The following is a 21,412-nucleotide window of genomic DNA, read 5'->3' on the forward strand; positions in this document are numbered from 1 at the left end:
CTGTTTCCCCCTGTTTCAGTATTTATGCTGAGCTAAGCGAATTTCCTGTTGGCTGTAGCTTCATATTCATTCCATTCAATATAATTTAGATTTCTCTTATAAATTCACATGGCTAGCTATGGACTGCATGAAGTGGAATGGGAAACATCCTCATATACCATCCTGCTGAGGGTAAGATATATAGCCAAAAATATTTGGGGAATAGAACATGCTATGGCAACGAACTCTCAAAACCAGAAACTATTTGCATTTGTCCATGTTTCCCTCTGTAAAAAAATCCCCCAAAAAAATCAAGTATTTCTAATCTGGCTCTAATCACGGCACAATAATTGTCCATCAACAGCAGATGGGCGAACTAGAATAGCAACCAAACGCACACAACAGCTCTGCTCATTCAAATGACATGCCTTGCACGCCTTTGCTCTAAAGCTGTCGCGAAACTGCTCATTACAATGAATTAAGAGAGGTCTGTGTGTAAATGTTGAGCCTACCATTCAATTTTTGGTGGTGAAGGGAATCTGAAGCTTGAGGGGCGTGTGTCTGGTATGGTGGAGCGGTCACAGCAAGCATCTGGAGATATGTGTGGCCATGTCCACTGGAAAGAAAGAAACAAAGAAAGAAGAGAGAGCAAAATACTTTGTGTGAGTAGCTGAGAAAAGTGTGGGACATAACACTCAGATGGTCTGTTTCGAGGTGTTAAGATTACTTTTAGACTGTCCTGTCCTGTTTATTGTCCAGTCTCGCTCTATCTCCACTGGCAGACAGAAATGGAGCAATAACAGGTGATTGCAATATTCGTCACTCAAAACCTAAATTGGAACGAGGTGGTTTGGACCTTAGAGACATAGTGACCCTGCAGCATAGCTGCTCGCAGATGTCTGAAAAAGTTGGCTACAGTCTTTCAGAGTATTCGCCTCCTCATTGTGTTTCCATATCCAGCACACAAAGCCTCTGCAAGATATATATCACATGTAAAACCTGCAATGCTCACACTTGGAGAAATGGTGGGAAAGGTGTATGATTTAGAGGGTGACAGCAGACTGTAAAGGGATTTAGCTGTCCAGCCTGCCTTATCTCCAGTTCTGGTTCCTCACTGAGTGTTGGACTTTGGGGAAGTAGACATGCACAGTCTTTGGGATGGAGCTCCTTGGGTTGTGTTTGGGACTCTCAGCCCTCACAGCTTTTATTCAATCATTGCTTACAACCAGACAATTTGGAGGTTTTTTCAGTTCATTAAAAGTTCAGTGTTTCAGGTTTGCTGCGCTCCAGATTACGGTATGTTAAATTATGTTTTGACAGGCTGAAGTTTAATGTTCAGCGTATGCCTCTGGAGGCTGATTGATTAGTGAGATAAAGTTTGTCTGGGAAGACAACAGCTGTACCCAAAGACGCACAAAGAAACTGAAATAAAGCAACATTAGTTTCTATAGTAATATACTTAAACACTCTTTCCTCCTCTTAAATATAGTAATATAATAATAATAATGTAATAAATAAATAAATATGAAATATGCTTCATGTGTCACTATTGAAATATTAAAAATGTTTTATTTGCTTTTAACCTATACCATCCATCCCAGCTGTGTGCATCAGACAACACTTCAATATGTCTAGTCCTCATGGGCAAAAAGAGCTTCCATTTTTGGCCCAAAGTCCTTCTTTCATGTTGTCATGGAAGTCCAAGGAAAATTTGACCAGAAACTTTGTTATTTATTGATAATGAAGCTTTTGTAGACTATTCAAAGTCTTTGGCCCTAGACCCATATGAAGACAGTAAGCCGTGTGAAAATCAATGAAAACCTGAGTAAAGGCATGTTGTTGCACTTTTATACTGTACTTTTACTATACTTCTATATATGAGGCTATTGTAATAATAATAATAATAATAACAATAATAATAATAATAATAATTATCATAATAGGAATAGAAGTAAGAATAATACATTTCTTTATAAAGTACCTTTAAAAGCAGAGTTTACAAAGGGCTTTGACGGACAAAGCAAAGCAAAAGCCGGAACCCTGCATAGATAATTACTTCCAGCTACATAGGCATAACATCACAGATTTCACTTATTTGTTGGATTATTGTTCAGTATTCAGCTATCATCTTGATAAAATGCATTTTGTGACAAATAGGCGATCTCAAGTCTGCATATGTCATATGTACATGCAATTATTAACACCCAATGTTTTTTCATTTTCAAATGGCCGTGGTTGTCTTAAAAAGAAAAAATGACACACAATAATATTTGAAACCAAAAATAAGCTAATACTTGGATAAATTCAAGTAGCATAGAAACATATTTTTATTGGCATGAGGCTGTAGAGGGTTGAATAACCCCACCAGTCATAATAATACTGTTTTTTATAGTTGTGTAAATTAAAACAGAAAGAAATCAAGCTATGTAAAATACATAACCTGACAAGCAGCTCATGATATCACTGTGTCTTTCCTTTGGTGGAAAAAACTATTTTGGACTATGAATCGAAACATGCTGTCACATCCTTCATAGAAGAACATACCTATTCTCCTGCACAGCTCTGCCTACCTCTGTCTGGGAGGTTATCAACAGTTCATCAAGGGAACATGGAAGTGAGAGACAATACCGTCCTCCACTACAACAGGCTCTTTGGGGTGGCTCGGACCACTTCAATGAAACACCAGCACCTTGAACTCGGATAATTTAAAGAGGAAGAGACCCTGCATGCTTTATGAGATTGTCAGCTGCTGTTGTGATCAAAACAAACACGAATAGGTTTCAGTCTGGTTCGTGTTTCACTGGATCACATCAGCTGTCTACACACAACCTCAGTGATGCTGAAATAAGTGGTCTCATCAATTTCAATCTGCAGCCTTTCAAACACCTCAGGATGGACAGACAGACTTGAAGGGACAGTTAATAGACATCCGTCTAAATAAAGTACATATGTGTTAGAATTAATGTTTATAGAAATGTAATGACTCTTGCTAACTACATGCATCAAAAAATCAAAATGTTCTTTTTTTAGAGACACTGAAGTGAATGAACCGACTGGTTTTTGGTAAGTCATAGTAATCATCTTTTGTCTTCTAAATTGAAATAAAACCAGCCTTAAGTGATGGTTACAACCAAAAACAACAACAAAAAACTGGCATACATGGTTTCAAAAGGCATCTTTCATTTACATGACAGGTTGGAATGCAATTGATTTAAAGACAGTCCTTTTTATTGGGATACAACGTTGGCACACAGAGCAACTTTCTGAGGTACTTTCTAATTTACTTCAATATTTTATAAAAATGTATACATCTTCTCCACTGCATGTCTCTGGGAAATATTTACTCTACTACATTGATTATTATTTACTATTTTATCTGACAACAGTTACTTTCAAATTACAGTTTTACACACACAATGTAGAATAGGCATATAAAATATGATGCATTATTATAGACTAAACTATCATGCAATGTATAAAGTGATTAACATCTACATATAACACAATATTAAACACACAGCTTACATGCAAATGCATCAATAATAAGGATTCAATTATATAATATTATAACAGTAAAAGCACCTTTAGTTCTTAAAAGTACATTTTGTTGCTTTTGTAGATATATACTTTTACTTTACTTTTACGTTACTTTTACTCAAGTGAAATATCGGAATAATTGATTGTGACTATAGAGAGTAGTCATCACTTAAGGATAACTCACCTGTACTCAATTCACTACCTCCAATTTACAAAAACTTGAGCTTTTAATGCATTCTAGTCTAATTCCCTGCATGAAAAGCTAATCGATATGAGTGATTTGTTACTGCGTGATTTCCATATGGTGCTCACAAACCAGGGCACAATGTGACCATAATTGCACCCACCATACAGAAAAAGAAAAAATCACTGCACAGCATGTTCTCCTTGGGACGCGCTGTCGCAGAATGCACCATTGGGTGTCGCTGTGCGCGTAAAGTCTCTGCCGGCAGGTTTTGGTCCGGCCGGACCCCAACACAGTCTGAAGTGTCAGATAGTCTTGTTAACACGTGAGATATTCAGTGTATGGAAGAGAGTGAAAGCCGGGGGAAAACCGGGGAGACAGAAGGGCTGCAAAGTAACGCGGAAGAGAAGTTCTGAAGAGAGTACTGGACTTGAAGGAAACAGCGGAGGTCCTAATGAGGGAATGCCGAACAGGAGAGCAGACATACGGCCAGAGCACCAGACATGAGTTCGAGGTAAGCTCGTGTATACGGCAGAGATGGGATTCATGTTGACTTGTGACACTAGTGGACTGCTAAAACGAGTTTATCCAATGTGATGCAGAATGGCGTTTCGTTTTGGGTCGATGCCCCTGATGTAGCCTTTAGTACAGACAAAGCTTCAACATCTGGATCATAGGGGCTCGACCGGCCTAAAGCTGTTCTGATATACAGTCACTTGGGCTTTATTAGATTTTTTTATTTTTCAGTTTTTAATCTTGACATATTTAAATCATCCAAGACGCTGGATGATGAGGTCTTGTGGAGAGGAGGTACATGCATGAGCTGTAGGCGTAGAGTAAGAAATAAACGTTATCATTTATATAAAAAAAAAACAACCCCACATCAAATAAAATTGTTTTCATAATTAATTTTAATAGTGAATGCTATGGCTGTATAGGTTTACTGCATAAAAGAGAAAATATCTGAAAAATAAATTGGGAAGCAATTCTTTTAAAGACAGCAGGGTCCATATGGGCTCTATATGTTATGGCATACAGCTGCGTAAAAAAAATCATCTATCACAATAATATCTTGACATCAAATTTCTTGTGGAGAAACTTAAAACTTGACAAGCTTTTAAGGAGGTGGGCACGTCATTCACACATCAAAATAGACCCTAATGTCTGGGTTGCTACTTTTTCAGTGGACTTTTATTTGTCCATTTATCATACACCATCAGTGATGCTGTCCACTTCAACCCTTATCCCCCCCCCCCTCTTTGAAGTCACAGCAGGTGTTTTACCTGAGAGAGGGAGAGAGAGAGAGAGAGAGAGAGGGAGAGAGAGGGGGGGGGGGGGGGGGGGGCTCCTTTCAGCTTCCACTTAGCTAATTGTGCTGTTTAAGTGAAGCCATTACGCCTCCAGATCTTCTCAAGGGAGGTCTGATGGTTTGGAAGACACCTTCATTTTATGGTTTCATTGATTTTACTTGATTATTAAGTATACCATTAAAGAATACCAATACCTTATGAACTTCCTAAACTGCGCACATTAAAATAGCAATGTATTAATTTTAGCCTCAGTGAAAAAAAATCAAATAAATATGGGGGTGTTTGGGGGGGGGGAAATCCCAATTCCTTGAAGGACCTTGACATGAAAAGCTTTAACACATGTTGATGTAACCACTTAAATCCACTGTTAAACTCCTCTCCACAGTTTAAGTGGGCTGCCCGATCCTAAATATGCAACATACATACGTGCACATACAATGTCTGCCTGTCTCTTTAAGACGATGTGTTGAGAAGTTCAAGTCGGGGTCACTTGAAGTTCCTGCCCTCGATTTTACCTTTTAGTTTTATTATAGACTGACATCACACGGGGCGCTAAAACACTTAAGGCGCATAGAGGCTCCATTATCATCCCGGTGCGCGTTATTGCTCCGACTCAAAAATAGCTAAGGAAATTACTAGAAAAAAAAAAAATAGGAGGAAACTGATGCTGGTCTAAGCACGTATTTTTTTTTTTTTTTATAGGAGGGGATGAGAAAGAGGGGAGAGGAGGGGCAGAGACACAGAGAAAGAGGGAGAGGGAGGAAAGTGGGTGGGAGGACGGACCTAAGGAGCGACAAGAAATTCATATCAATTAATAATCATAAAAAAAGAGCTGGCAGACGCGCTCGGAAAACTGGCATGGTTTTTTGGAGGCTGGCAGTTCAAAGCTGAAACGTCAGATATGAGTCCTAGAGACTGCTGAGATGATCATTAAGGGAGACTTAGATCGGATGGCAGAAGACATCGGGCATGCAGGTAAGAGCTGATATGCTGCACGCGCGCAGGCACCCAAACAAGAACGGGGGGAGCAGGACATTTAGGATTTTATTCAATAATGTTGTGAAATGCGTCCAGCCAGACAGGAATTCTGTTTTTAAACAAAACAAACAAAAAAATGCGTATTTTATATCATGGAGCATTTTAAGTCATTTTTATTCTAACAGCCTATCATTTTGATATCGACAAGGAAGGCTCTGCTTCTTCTTTTTTTTCTTTCTTCTTGCATTTAATTTGAATCGGTTGTTTATTTTCTTTCAGTAATTAATTATAACAGTCGGTTAATTTGTAAAAAAAAATCATCCCGGATCAGTGTGACGCAATGGTGAATTGAAATCACGTATGATTAAAGAAATCTGCAAAATTAGACTCCGTGATAAGTTTCGAGTTACCAACAAAACAAGCCAAGTCTGTTTCGCTCTCAGATTTTTAAACGTGATGTTTTTTGAAGGTCTCACCTTCCAGTTTATTTATTTAAAGGGTACATGTTAAAAGGGAACTTCAGTAATCATGTAATACATTAAGGAAGCAACGGTAAAAATAAATAAATGCCTAAAGGACATTATAAAACAGGCCCATCACTGTGTGCGTGTGTTACTAACGGTTATTAGGCTGCTTTGAGAATCATTTGGAGGGATTTTTTTACTGCGTGAATTTCTGGTTTCCGAGATTTTATATACGTGTATGAAAGAGAAGCTGCTGTTGACAGCCCTGAAGGAGAAACAGCTGTCCGATGCACACTGACTACAAAGGGCTGAAAACAAGTCTGTCTCTGGAGGAGATTGAAGGCTCGTTTGACTGAGACACAAGGTGAAGGCTTTAAAGGTGAGGCGCTGCAGCTCAGACAGATGCATCCACTCGCAATTCGGTTTTACTGCAGTATGTGAAGAGTAAAGAGTAAATTAGATTGGAGCCACAGAGAGGACAGGACGTATCTTCTCGGCGACACACAGTCAGCACAAGACTCAATGCTTTGCTTGCAGAACGGGACGTAAAGTGCACAAGTGATACTCTTGAAATCTTGCTCGTCGATTAACCGCGACACAGGCAAATAAAACACGCACACCGCGCATTTAATGCCATTTTTAAATACACGTACAAATAGAAATATACTGCTAAACCTTCACGGTAGGCCTATTAAATAAGTGTAATTAAAAAAAATAAAGAAAAAAGAAAATAGGCTATAATATCGTATTGATATAATTATAAACGATCTGTGGTTTAAATAAACCAATAACTCTGGCCCTATGTGATTAAAGGCGCTACCATACTTCCGACATTATTTTTTTAAATGTGTGATGATTTTCAGATTACAGTAATCAAACAGGAAACTGACTCTCCATGTTTGTTGGTCTTACTAAAAGTCAGTTTATTCACCTATCGAGTGCCACCGCTCGATCTGCGCTTCAGGGGGAACTTTTTCAAACTCCACTGTCAAACTCAGTCTGTTCTTTGATGCATTTGCCTCTTGTGAATCACAAAAAGAGAAAGAAAAAAGAAACGAGTTGGATTAAAATAACATAAAAGTACTGTAAAACCTCTTCTTGTAGGCTAAATTTACCCTGCTGTTGAATTGCCTCATTAATTGAACATGGGCTGTGTATGAATATGTTCAGATGGGTTCTAAAATAAACGATGAGTGTGGGCAGCAAATTGAAATTAAATGAAAAAAAAAATGTCAACACAACATTTTAAGCAGATGCCTGAGTGTTTATGTGACTGAGGCTGGATGTAAGTTTAGTCTCCTGCTTCACCCCAAACCACAAAAGTGACAAACCAGATAAAACACAGGACCAGTGAATATTAATCTAATGCAAATAACTGAATGCCGTAAACAACGTCATTACCAACAGTTTCCTCAGCATGTTGATGGGTCATTATATACAATGCTATCAGATGGAAACAGCCATGCATCCCAGAGGGACTTGGGACCTTCTCTCAGGACTGAAAACCCACAGACATGATTTCATTTAGCACTGTGTAACACAACAGAATAACAAAACAAGCTGCAGTGCGCCATTTGAGGGTGTTTAAAAGAACATTCTATGCAGCAGGCTTGCTCTAAGATGTGTTCTCAGTCTAAGTATCATTGCAATAGATGGCTTCCTAACAGGATGCTGTGATCTTCAAGAGTTTTTCTGTGGTCAGTATAACAGTCATCAAACAGTGAGCTCAGATATTTAAAAAGGAAAGTTGTAGCTTCTCACTTCTTACTTAAGACTGAACACAACAAGAGAATTGAGACTCTTGTCTTGATGGGAAACCCACAGCCACCCTTACTGTTGTTACCAAAAATAATTTGTTGTGTGCACAGCGCGTTACAGGTGCACATAAATGTTGACATTTATTTTTTCTTGTATCACAAAAGATTTAACAAAAAATGTAAAGGATTAAAAACGTGGATTTGAATGTCTTATAAGCTCCGTAATAACCAAAAATCTGTCTTCATAAATCAGGATAGCCTACAAAGAAGGCTTCATTTTCGGTTATGCTTTGTGATGCAATTGAACTGTGTCACATAATACGCCGCTGTAGACCGCATACGGACGGGAATGTACACTGATTGTGTGCGTGAGTACACAAAGTGTCACTATGCTCCACACTGTAACCAGTAACAGTAAGCTAAACACCTCTTAATGCACTGGAGACTACAAAAGTTCAGCACGTTGTGGAAAGTACTTGGCCTATTCCTCATATCACCCTCATTTCTAAACACGTTTGATCTGACCGACGTTGAAATTTATAGTAAAATATGAGCGTTGAGTAATCGAAGCCAGACAGAAACCAGAAGTGGAAACACTTTAGATGACAACTGGAGACATGATGGAGCGTAAATCCACCTAAAACTGTCTCGCTCGCCTTTTGGATTAATCACCTTTTAGTTTATTTTTTCTAGATATCATGACCAGATAATAAGTGAGCATACAAGTCATGTGTGTAGGTATGAGAAGAGCACCGTTGAAATTAAAAACTAACACTTTTTAAAAGATAACACTTGGTGGTATTTAAAATATTCCTTTCATATTGATGACTGTTCTCTGCATGATCACCAGCTGGACATCGTACCTATTCTGACTTTTCATTTTCCGTTTCCTCAGTTCTGACATTTCCTTCTGATGCCATAGGCCTGATGCTGAACATGCATTTTTTTTTAAAAATACACTGCTAAAATTGTGAAAAAGAGTGACCTTGAATTTTAGGAGTTCCATCACTGGTGCACTATAAGAGAAGATAATAGTTACATGACTTTTTGTTCTCCAGAATTTCTTAGCAACTAATACGTCATGCTTTATTTTACTTAAATTCATACTTCCCTATTCTTGTGTACACTGAATGAAATAAACAAGAAGTGAATGAGCTGGTGTCAGGAAGACCATGATCAGACGGATGACATGATATTTATTTAGTAGCTTGTTTCCCATCAGTGAGACTAAGCCCTTAGGGACAGTTTGAGATGTTTAATCTCATAAGTAAACTATCCTCAGATGCCACTGATTGAACAATACATGGTGTTTCATGCATGCAGCTGATATAGTTTATTTTAGGCTTGATGGAACAATTAGTGTTGATATTTGAGTGTGTATGAATGTGTGTGTGTGTGCGTAAGTGTGTGTGCATTAGATTCCTGGAGCTCATCTCAACGTCAAATATGACACCGTGTAATGCTGATTTACATCCCGTGCGCTCAGTGTTCCTTATATGACTGAGCAGAAAGCGGAGCCGAAAGATCTTTCTTTGGACGTGTCCGTCCCCACAGGTTTATACCTGCTGTTCATCATACTTGTGAAACATTCATCCTTTGCTTTGTTTGAAACTCTGCACACCCCTTCTGCAAAACTTTATCAGGAAGCCAGCCGTTATAAAATATTTTTCTGCTGTTCTCTGAATTTCTTTCTTTTTGCTCGCTGCAGAGGAAGTGAGTGTGTAGACTTGAATTTCTGATAATGAGAAAACCATTGCAACCGCTCACCTTCAGTAAAAGTTCAATTCGACTAACTGGTCTTCATGTGCACTTCCCACACATACTTCTGTACTCTGTGCATGTTCCATTGAGTGAAATATATGGATTCAACATGAATATGTAAACTGTAACTGGTGTAATGAATTTGCATAAAAATGCATTTTATTTAATTGACGTGTCAAAGGAAAATCTGTTAATTAATTAATTAATGATAATATATGAATTATCATAAAGTTATGTTTATGCATAGGCTATTTTATTTTATTATTCCAAATATCTCCTGAAATTGTCCTTAAATCATATTTAAAAGCTTTTGGCACTCAAACCTTGTATAACTAAAATACTGAACAAAAGACTCCTTCACACTTTCACTGGTTATTAAAAATAACTTAATGAAGGTCAGTGTACCAAAATATTGTTATTAAATATCTCTGACTGCAAGTGAAAAGGACAGTGTGCAGGAGTCTTTTGTTTTTTATAGATCCATTTTGATACAATACATCAATAACCATTGTTGTGGTACAGAACATGACACATGAATTGTGTTTTTTTTTGTAAGAAAATACTGACTGCCGCATGACGTTTTACAGATATCTATTGTTGCAGGTGGCGGACTGAAGACGATGTTGGATGCCATGGAAGTTCCAAGTCATGCTAGGGATCTCCTCCTGCAGCTCAACAGCCAACGAACCAAAGGCTTCCTGTGTGATGTTATCATTGTGGTGCAGAACGCCCTATTCAGAGCTCACAAGAACATTCTGGCTGCCAGCAGCCTCTACTTGAAATCTTTGGTGGTCCATGACAATCTCATCAACCTCGACCACGAGATGGTGAGTCCAGGGGTCTTCAGGGTCATTCTGGACTACATCTACACAGGCCGACTTAGTGAGGGAGACCCTGCTTCTCCCACTGAACCCAATCTAGGGGCTGTCTTGGCAGCAGCCAGCTACCTTCAGCTACTTGACCTAGTGGCTTTGTGCAAAAAGAAGCTGAAAAGAAATGGCAAGTACCCTTCCCGCCCAGGTCCTGCATTTCTGCCCTACCCAAAGATGGGGCCTAATAGTATGGGTTTAGGGAGTGGTGGAAGGTATAGGATTTCTACTCCTGTCATTCAGTCCTGCCCTCCAGGAGGAATTTTGAATAGCCATGCTACCCGTGCAACACCACTAGAGGAGCTAGTTCCCCATCGACTTGCCATTCATGCTGGGGAGCTGTATGCTCCCACCTCCATCCAGGGCTCTCAGGTGTTCCCGTCCCTGCAGTCAGCTCTGCCTGCCCAGCTTGGGCGCTCAGCCCACTCTGAGAGGAACTGCTCGCCCAACTATGGCCTTGATCTCTCCAAGAAAAGCCCCAACTCCCAGTCTCAGCACACACCCTCCCAATCCCATCTGGCAAACACTCACAATGATGAAGAGCGAGACGGGACTCTGAGCGGACACACCAGTCCCATGCAGGGGACGAATGGAAGGGCCTTCCCCTCAGAAAAAATGGAGTCAACTGATCAGGCAAGCTCCCTCACTCCTCCACCATTCCCCCATCTCAACCAGCCTCTTGGCCCACACCTCCCCCACCTGCATCGCTCAGGATCCCAGGGCAGAGATCGCTACCCATGCCCCCCCAGCCCTGACACCCCTACGGAAGGTGGAGAGGCAGGCAGAGATATAGGCAACATCTATCGCTGGGTGAAACATGAGCCACTGTCATACACACCTGAAGATGAAGATGAAGATGAGGATGAGGAGGAAGGGGGTGAAAATGGAGATCAGCATCATAACCACCACAAGGCCGGGGAGGAGAGTGAAGGAGCCGATGACAAGAGCGGGTCAGGCACAGAGGAGACGGGCAGTAGTGAAGGCCGCCCGTCCCCTTCTGGACCAATGGGGAGGTTCCACATGCCGTATGAGCCAGAGAGCTTCGGGGACAATCTGTATGTCTGCATTCCCTGTGACAAAGGCTTCCCAAGCTCAGAGCAGCTCAATGCACATGTGGAGACACACACGGAAGAAGAGCTGTACGGCAACTCCGGTGGGGAGATGGGAAATAGCAATAACAGCAGCACCAAAAACATGAGCAGTAACACAAACGGTTATGGGAGCCTGAACAGCAGCAACAGTTTGAACAGTCTGTCCCACTTGGAGACCAAGTCCAGCCAGGGGCTGAATTCAGGGGGCATCAGCGAGATGATGCGACCCTACCGCTGTTCCTCCTGCGAGAAGTCCTACAAAGATCCAGCTACTTTGCGCCAGCACGAGAAGACCCACTGGCTCACCCGGCCTTACCCCTGCAGCATCTGCGGCAAGAAGTTCACGCAGCGGGGCACAATGACGCGCCACATGCGTAGCCACCTGGGCCTTAAACCTTTTGCCTGTGACTCCTGCGGCATGCGCTTCACCCGCCAGTACCGCCTCACCGAGCACATGCGCATCCACTCAGGTGAGAAGCCCTATGAATGTCAAGTGTGCGGAGGAAAGTTCGCTCAGCAGCGCAACCTCATCAGCCACATGAAGATGCACAGCAGCGGAGGGACCGCAGGAGGCCTGACCACAGATGGGAAACTGAAGCTGGACTTTGCTGAGGGCATCTATCCTCTGAGTAAATATGCAGCAGAGCATCTGGGGCTGAAGCAAGAGAAGGCCAATGAGCTTCTCATTCAAGCCCAGCAGCAACTAGTAGCTGATGCAAAGGTCATGGAAAGCCTCTACCCGCTGTCCAAACTGGCGTCAGAGCACCTGGGCCTCCCCCATGACAAGATGGACATCATGGTCCAACCCCTTCCCCCTCCCCCACTGGCCCTTTCTGAAGCCCGCACCATTGACCGCTACTCACCCAGCTAAGACCACATGACCTGTTTAAGGGGCAGTCACCAATAGGTCTGTGCGAGCACACACATACACACACACACACACACACACACACACGCACACACACACACACACACACACACACACACACACATACAACTTGCAGTATTCTAAAGCCATTCACCTCAACTCAATATCTCCACTGCAACTCAGACTCAGGCCAAGCAGAATTGGTCTGCTCATGCACACAAAAAAGTGTAGACTGTAAGTGCCTTTCTATGCATCTAATGTTTCTTAAAGTGCTCCTTCATAATGGAGCTCTGTGCTATTCTGTGACCAAGAGACACTCGAAGAAGTACAGTATTTATGTACAGTGTATACAAACAAACATTTTAAAAAATGACGCATTGAGCCAAAGTGACAAATTGAAAACCAAAATGAAATTGTTTTATTTATTTTTGTACTATGGTGAAATCCAAAGAGAAACTGTTGCAAGGAAATGTTGCAATCTGACCCTAAACCTGTGTACTATCAAGTATCACCTGTGTACCAAAAAAAAAAGAAAACTAATGAAAAGCACATAAGAACAAGATTCAAGGTTTCGGTCCAGACCTGAGCGGAACTTTTACCAAATGAATAAGCCAACTCTGCTGGACTTTAAAGTAATGGGAGGATATATTCTTTCTGTTTTTTCTGTTTTTGGGGTACTGGACAATTTATGTATCTCACTCTCCAGCTTCTCCAAATCATGTCCCTGCTTCACAAAACCGCACAAAAACGCCTGAACGATAAGAGCAATTGCTTCAGCATTTCGGAAAAGTCTCCTCAGTTTTATTTTCTCCACACTTTTAAAAGTGACCCACTCCCCCACATATTTGTGCAGATAAAGGCTCATACTATGTGACAGTAATTGTAGCTTAATCAGCCTTACACTTAGCATGTAAGTATTCTTGAGCTAAAACTTCCTTTGCATTTTGACTAACATCCCCAAGTGTTTATTGGGATGCTGTAAGCACAGCCCTGTGATCTCATAACTAGGACATGATTGCACATACCCAGCTGATGACACACTAAGCCCCATTCACGATGAGTGTAGCTTCATCTTATGGAGTTGACGAAGCATGGGTGTTGCCTCTGACATTGTGTAATAATACAATCATGGATGCAGCCGAGCAGAGAGGCCGGGACCAGGTCAGAATTAATGGCATAGAAATCTGCTATTTACTGTCAAAATCAATTTCTCCATTCATAGCAGTCTGATGATTAATGTGTAACGGCGGTAGTCAAATGCTGCGTCGCTGCTCTACTGTCTGACCTCTAATTTGACCTCCCTCCCCTGTAGTCTGTTGTCAGGGAGCAATGCTACTGTTGACAGGCCAAAGTAAATGCAGCGCTCAACTCCACTCCACCCCACTCCACTCACCACACACATATTCACCCCCTGCCACACACAAAAAGCGAGCTGCTAATCTGTCTGTGATATGAACATAAGAAGGGGTTTGTGGGTCTTCCCTGGAAGCCAGCTGTTGTGCCTCAGTAATCCCTGTGAAATCTCACTTTCTCCTGGACAATTCCCACTGCTCGCCGGCATGATGTCCCATTTCATGCCTGCCATCTCACCCCTCTGATCCACTTATTAACATCGTATCCGAGCCTAGCAAATGTCTCACGGCCTCTACTCCCTTCCCTTGCTTGGTATCGCACACGGAAACAAAGAATGACATATTTCTGTGTTGGCTGACCAGCAGTTCCTCCAGCTTGAAAACAAAAGAGCACTTAAAGGTTGCGGGTTGACGGCACATTTTTGTCTTTAAAATGTTTATTCCAAAGAACATGCTGGCCTTTTTTTCACTTTTACTGGTCCTTGATTGAGATTAGAAATGTCTGACCACTAGTGCCAATGCCAACCTCAGTGGGTGAATGTGAAGACAAGCCATAAATACACTGTGATAGACGTAGTGAATCTTAAAGGCTTAAAAAACAAACAGAGACAATGTGCCTGACTTTTGGGATTGTTTGTAAAAATGTAACAATAATTTAAAGGCTTCTTCTCTGTAGCATATGATCATATCAAACATGTTGTTTTCTGTCACTTACTTTTCTATTTTTTGATTTGAACTGAAAGCAGCGCACGGGAAACTGGTGCTTACCTCAGGACTGAACCCAGCATGGGGACGCTAAGCTTTACTAAACCATCGAATTACAATGTCAACACACATTTTTTTATTTTCTTATCAACAGGACATATGTCCTGTGTCAAACCTGTGGTTATTTCTGTGTTTATACATTTCTTGTTACAGTTTTATGAATGAGAGATAACATGTGATATTAACATTTTCTTGTTTTTTTTGTTTTTATACTATGCGGTATACATTTTCTATTTTGTGTTGTCCTCAAAGAGGCCTGTGCCGGTCTGACCAGTTCCATTGTTATTACATAAGGCAAAGTCATTTTGGTAGTATCTTAACTGGCTGTTTGTGAATTTCTGAACCACACATTAGAGAGCACGATGGCATTGACCTTTGGTTTCAACCACACATAGAAGACTAGGTGACAAAAAAATGTCCACAAGGCAAGATTATTCCCTAAACAGACGAGCAGTAGCTTTGCAGCCCGGGTATGAACACACACAAACGCACAGAAAGCCAAGTTCCTTTTTTGGATGATGCTTCAAATTTTGGGACTCTTTGTTTAGCTTTGTAACAAAAAAAAAACTTGGTTTGCGAGCATGTGCCTAAGTGTTAAAAATGAAGGAACAGGCGGATGTCGGCCGTGGGAATTTCAGTCCCCTCATTTCTTCTTATTCACTAGTTTAAATGAAATTCTGTCTCCTCCTTTCCCCTGCCTTACACTGTTAAAATAACACACAGTGTTTCCACTGTCACTCCAAATCTGTGCAGGAGGGAAGAGCAAGATAATGGCTAAACATTTTGTAGGATGTTCACTGTTTGAAATTTGCTTGATTGCATTAATTTGTATGACAGATGGGGGGTGGGGTTGTGTATCTATTGAAAGGGGAAGCGTTTGCTTGTCTGTTTGTATGTCCCTATGCCATTCGAGCGTATGAAGGTCTGTTAATGCATGTCCTGGGAATAGGGTTGGTGTGAAGGAGAAGAGCTGAGGAGCAGGAAGTGAACTTTTGGCTGGTGTGTTTTGTTGAGCAGGATGTGCCGTGTGTTTCTGCTCAGAGGCAGATAGAGAGACAGAGAATGGGGAGGGAGAGGAGCAGGGAGAGCGCAGCAGGGTGGACAGGAGCCATTGTCTCCGTATGAAAGCCTGTTCGTACTTCTAAAACTCTCCATTCAGAAAACAAGTAGACTGTATCTTCTCTTTTCCTTCCCCCTTTTGCTCTTTGGGAATAGACCTCTGCTCAGTATCACGGTGATAGGATATCACAGGCTTTAGAGGGCTGCAGCTGCAGCGGCAAGCCATTCAGACATTTTGTTACAATTTAAAGATGTTGTGGATAAAATGGTTTGGCATCAGTTTGGTCACAGGAATTTATTACAATATTTTGTCCATATTATGTTGATAACATTAAAAATAAAATGGGGGTAAGGGCCTAGAAACTGTAATGTAAATCATAATTAAAAAACTTGCAGTATTTTTACTGCTCTGTGGTTGATTCAATTAGTGAAATAACAACAGTCTTGTTTCAATTTACTGGTGTAGCCACTCGCCCCTTGGGGTTTTATGCCTTTGTTAATGTTATTTATATGACACACCAACTCAGAAAATCTCTCATTTCCACCAAAGTGGTTTTAAAAGAAGATGTTTTGACAGAAATAAAATGAGGCATTTAAAACAATTTATGATAAAACAACTATGATATGCAGATTCATCCTTTTTATCCTATGTTTTAGGCCACTTCATTCCTTTCTAATGTTTTTATGGCAACCATCCTCAACCATCTGCAACTTTTATAACACTAACAATATAGGAGTAAAAACTGTCTGGATGAGATCCAGCGACCCAGTGTAGACCAAAAAAGGGTTTAACTTTAATATTAGAAAATGCAAAGAATGCCTTTAAGCTTTCTAGCAGTGGCAGTGGACCGAGGTCACCTATGTGGCTCAACAGGCTGAATAGTCCTGATCTGCAATCACATCGCTGTTTGACATTTATTGTATTTCACGATGTGTGCCAAAAGGACTGAAGCACTTAGCAGACATTTGCAGATGTTCAAAACAAAATTCAGCAACAATCTTTGTAGTCCCCACGGGTTTTATTGTCGAGCTAAGCTTCTGACCAACTTTGACTTTGCCTTGTTATGGAAGCCATTATCTATGTGGCTAACCTTGAGAGTGCAGTGCAGACATACCACTATTGTCAAGTGTACATATTTATTTTTTACGAGGACTCATTTTTTAATGTAAGCTAGAACCAAATAATATCAATAATCAAGCCTTATTTTTTATTTTGGTGTTGAAACCAAAAACGAACTTGTAAGTCAACCAGTGTGCCTTCAGTATAACAATCATTGATGATTCTGCAATAACTTGTATTCGTGTATGTCTGTATGTCTGTGTGTGTGTGTGTGTGTGTGTGATTGTGTGTGTATGTGTATATGTGTGTGTATGTGTTCTGATGTGTCCACATAGTGCACCTGTCCATCTACGTGTCTGAACTCCTTTCCCACAGTGTAGCAGGGTGAAGTACAACAGAGAGATTTGACACTTTCAAGAGTCTTTATTACAAGCAGCTGCTTTAGATTTATTTCCCCGAACTGCACTTTTCTGGAAAAATCATTGTATTGTGATTTTTTATTACTCTTATGATCCCCTAGAAGTCCCACAATTGCCTTTCCTCTGGCACTTTGCTCTCCTTCGCTTTCCTCCTCTTCCTCCCTACAGTGCAGAGCTTGGCCACTCTCGTTCACCGCCCTTGTTACCTCGAAGCACAGTTTCCCTCCTCACCTCTCTCTGTCCCTTCTCTCTTCTTACCCTCAGCACAAACCGCTGACCCATAGCACCCACAGCCCCCCCCCCCCCCCCCCCCCATGATCCACTTACTTGCAGCTGTTTTTCATGCTGAAGAAGACAGTTGTCTAAATGTTTATGTGAAAAGCTACTTTCTTTTTCTTTAAGCCCTGATCAATTTCCAAAATGAACTTTGTGGCATGTGTTAGAATACAGCAGAAGATGGGCCAAATAAGAAAAAAGAAAAAAATTCTGACATCGTTTTTGTATTCTGATCCTCTAGCCAAGAAATGGCTTACAAAGGGAGATTAAAGACAGCATATCGTTGCAGAGGAAATGCAGAATAATGTGAGGGGAAATGTTCAGGGGAAAATATGTTCAGAAAGATGCCAGTAAAGTAAACATGTATGAAATTGCACAATTGAGCCGGGCCTCGGCTGCACCAGCCAAGTCATGCACTGAGATGGAGAGAACAAGTAAGGAGGAGTGAGAGAGAAATAGCTTGTGCTTGATAGTCATAACCTTCAGTAAGTAACAAAGAAAATCTGGTTTCTTTGTGAGTCTCTCCAACTCTTTTTCCCCCACTCAGTTCTGAGTTTCCATTTCATTTCCTTTCTTTAGAGAAATTAGCTTGTGAGGAAATTAAGTTTTTTTGCCTTTTCATTGTCGATTGCTGCAGGTCATTGTCAAGATTTTTTAAAAATGTTAATGTTCATGTCATCATGCCCTCAGAAATGTCATCCTTTTTTCAGAACTAACAATTATCACCCAATCAGCACACGACCCACAGTAGGGTCTTTGCAGTTGAATAAGGGAAGGGGGTTCTGGCTGCCCGTGTTGTCTTCCATCTGTTTAGCTTGGACCTGTGTTTCTGTCTCTACCTTGAAAACATACAAGACAGACTAAGTGGACTTTGGCTTGAATCTTTTCGTTTACAGTGTACTACTTGGGTGCTCCAGAAGTTGTTAAATTCAAAGAGCAGACGAAACCAGCAGGAATTTGGAAAAGCTAAAAGTTGGTCAAGGAGAAGATTTGATTGTATATCCCACACAGACACAGACACACACACACACACACACACACACACACACACACACACACACACACACACACACACACACACACACACACACACACACACACACACACAGCTGGTTGGCAGACCGCTGCTCCAGATTAGGTCAGATTTAATTAGGTTCCTTGCTCCGTTTGGAGTGTCGCTTCTTGTAGAAAAAGCCATTATTAAAGAAAAGGTGAGTCCACTGACGGCTTCTACCCAACATGCAAGATGTGCCAAAATGTTACAGAGCCTCAGGGTCAACACACTCACACACGCACACACACACACACACACACACACACACACACACACACACACACACACACACACACACACACACACACACACACACACACACACACACACACACACACACACACGTATACTTAGAGACGCATACAAAAAACTCTTTTCTGGTTTTGGAAAAAAAAAGGTGTAGAAATGATGGATTATGAAGATCACTGTGACATTTCGAGGAGGTTTACCCGGCTGGTTGTAGTTCACGTATAAGAAGGTTCAACAGTAACACAGACTGCCACGCAGACAGTAGCAGCTACAGATAGATGGAAAACTAAATACATGACAGAATACATACATCACAAATTTACAATGGAAATGAGATTTGTCAGTGGAAGACATGATCTTATTTCAGCAGACGTCCATGAAACATCAATAATGTCCAGTGTTTCGTTTTGTGGTTTTACAAAGCTTAATACCATAAAAAAACAATAAAAAGCAATACATTAAACCAAACAGTATTTTTTTGCAATTCTTTGTCAATATTGATCTTACTTTGCTTTAGTGAAATGAATGTATTTATTGCATGTCAAAATGTTTTATAGTTAATTTTTCTGTAAATTTCAATTGTGGGTTTTTATAATAATTTCATTTAATTTGATGTCTTGATAAATATATGGTGATAAGGCTTTTATTTTTTTTAAAAGCCAATGTGAAAAATGTCATGTTTGTTTTGTTTGTTACTATACTCAAAATCAACTTGGCAATAAAGTGAATTGCATAACGATTTATAAGGAAGTGTGTCATTATTTAAAGTATGACGTGTTTTTTTCAGGTCCAATTCACAAAACATAATACATAAATATGAATATCTTTTAGACAAACGTTCCGCTAAATAATTGTTCGGATAGGATTACATTGATATTTTCTTGAATTTAATTACCCTATACTGACCTCAAAATCTTCCACATCAAACCTTAAGTACACCACTGCAGCAACCATTTGTGTTTTTGACACATTTATGGAGCATGATATGGGTTTTACAAAGTAGGATATGAGACAAAAGACCACGATCAAGACCATTTCACAGCGATGAAGAAAACAAGCAACTTCTGTTCATTTTCTTATAATATATTCGCCTTCAAGTCTATATTCTCCCATATGGAGACATGTGAGTGCCTCATTTAAGACAGAGAATTTCAAATGAATCTCATACATCACACATAGTCCACATGCAACAATGAACAGATCCATTACTCTGTCAGCAGGAGCAAAACCAGCCAGGAAAGCACACACACACACACACACACACACACACACACACACACACACACACACACACACACACACACACACACACACACACACACACACACACACACACACACACACACACACACACACACACACACACACACACACACACACACACACACACACACACACACACACACACGTCTTTTTCCACTGTGTGAAAATCACCTTATTATCACCAGCACATAAGAAATCATAGTTCCTTCCAAATGTCTGATATGAATCAACCAACTTGCCACAAATTAGGCCTTGACATTAAACAAATTAGCATGTCTTCTCGCAGGTGCTGTAAATCATCAAAATTCATGAACTAGAGGTGCTTCCTGAGAGATCAAATTCACCAGGTGTAATGAAAGACACTGTCCGCTTTATGCTGTTTGAACAGTAGGTGAAAACAAAAGGAACAGCAGGACATTCATCACATGTCTCAGCTCATTTTGTTTCCTAAACCTGGAACGGAGGCTCACTTTTCCCTGAATAAAAGGAAAAATTACAGTTTGTTAGAATGTGGGCTTTATTTTCATACTTGGGGCCATCATACTGGGTCTATTATCAAAACTCAAAGTCCATTTACTAGCTTTTTCCAGAGCTTAAGTGTTTCCAAGGTCAGGAATTAACTTGTCATGATATTTTCTATTGGTATGAGAACATTGAGCTCACTAAATGTATTGCAGAGATCTAGGAACACGGGGAAATCACTACAATGAAGTCCAATGGGGCAAGAAACACAAAATGATCAGACGGGTTGTAAAAAAGCCAAAAGTTTGGACGGATTACCTAAACCACATTATGTGTATTTGGGGCTAAGTGGGTGTTCAGAGCAAAAATTGCCTTGTGTTAAAAAATTGCAATGGGCTACGTCGGTGGGTTGGCCACACTCGTTCACTGCCCTTGAACTGACGCGTCAGGTACTGGTGTGACATGACATATGAGCCAGGAAGTAACAAGTTTAATGCGTTAAAAGGCTTATCCAAATCCAAAATGCTGCCCAGCTGTTTATAATTTCAGACAGGATTTTACAACACTAGGAAGTTATCACAGCGGTAACTAGTTTTTCTTTGCTGCAATGTGAGGTAAACAGTAGAAATATGGCCTTCCTGTTACAAAGCACACT

The 21,412-nt window shown here is 40.7% G+C and overlaps 1 protein-coding gene across 3 annotated transcripts; it reads left to right on the forward strand.

Moving 5' to 3' along the window:
* The first annotated feature begins 4,092 nt into the window (after positions 1 to 4,092).
* hic1 (hypermethylated in cancer 1) lies at positions 4,093 to 19,761 on the forward strand. Of its 3 annotated transcripts, none has more exons than XM_083913757.1 (2): positions 4,093 to 4,214; positions 10,574 to 19,761. In XM_083913757.1, the coding sequence occupies exon 2, from the start codon at positions 10,591 to 10,593 to the stop codon at positions 12,799 to 12,801; it is 2,211 nt and encodes a 736-aa protein (XP_083769883.1). In that variant the 5' UTR covers positions 4,093 to 4,214; positions 10,574 to 10,590; the 3' UTR covers positions 12,802 to 19,761. The 3 variants fall into 3 exon arrangements, with proteins under 3 accessions (XP_083769883.1, XP_083769881.1, XP_083769882.1); XM_083913755.1 differs by lacking the exon at positions 4,093 to 4,214 and adding an exon at positions 5,845 to 5,985; XM_083913756.1 differs by lacking the exon at positions 4,093 to 4,214 and adding an exon at positions 5,939 to 5,985 and having other exon boundaries at positions 10,558 to 19,761.
* The last annotated feature ends 1,651 nt before the right edge of the window (positions 19,762 to 21,412 follow it).

The sequence above is a fragment of the Echiichthys vipera genome (genome assembly GCF_963691815.1).
Source record: "Echiichthys vipera genome assembly, chromosome: 5".
Lineage (NCBI taxonomy): Eukaryota > Metazoa > Chordata > Actinopteri > Perciformes > Trachinidae > Echiichthys > Echiichthys vipera.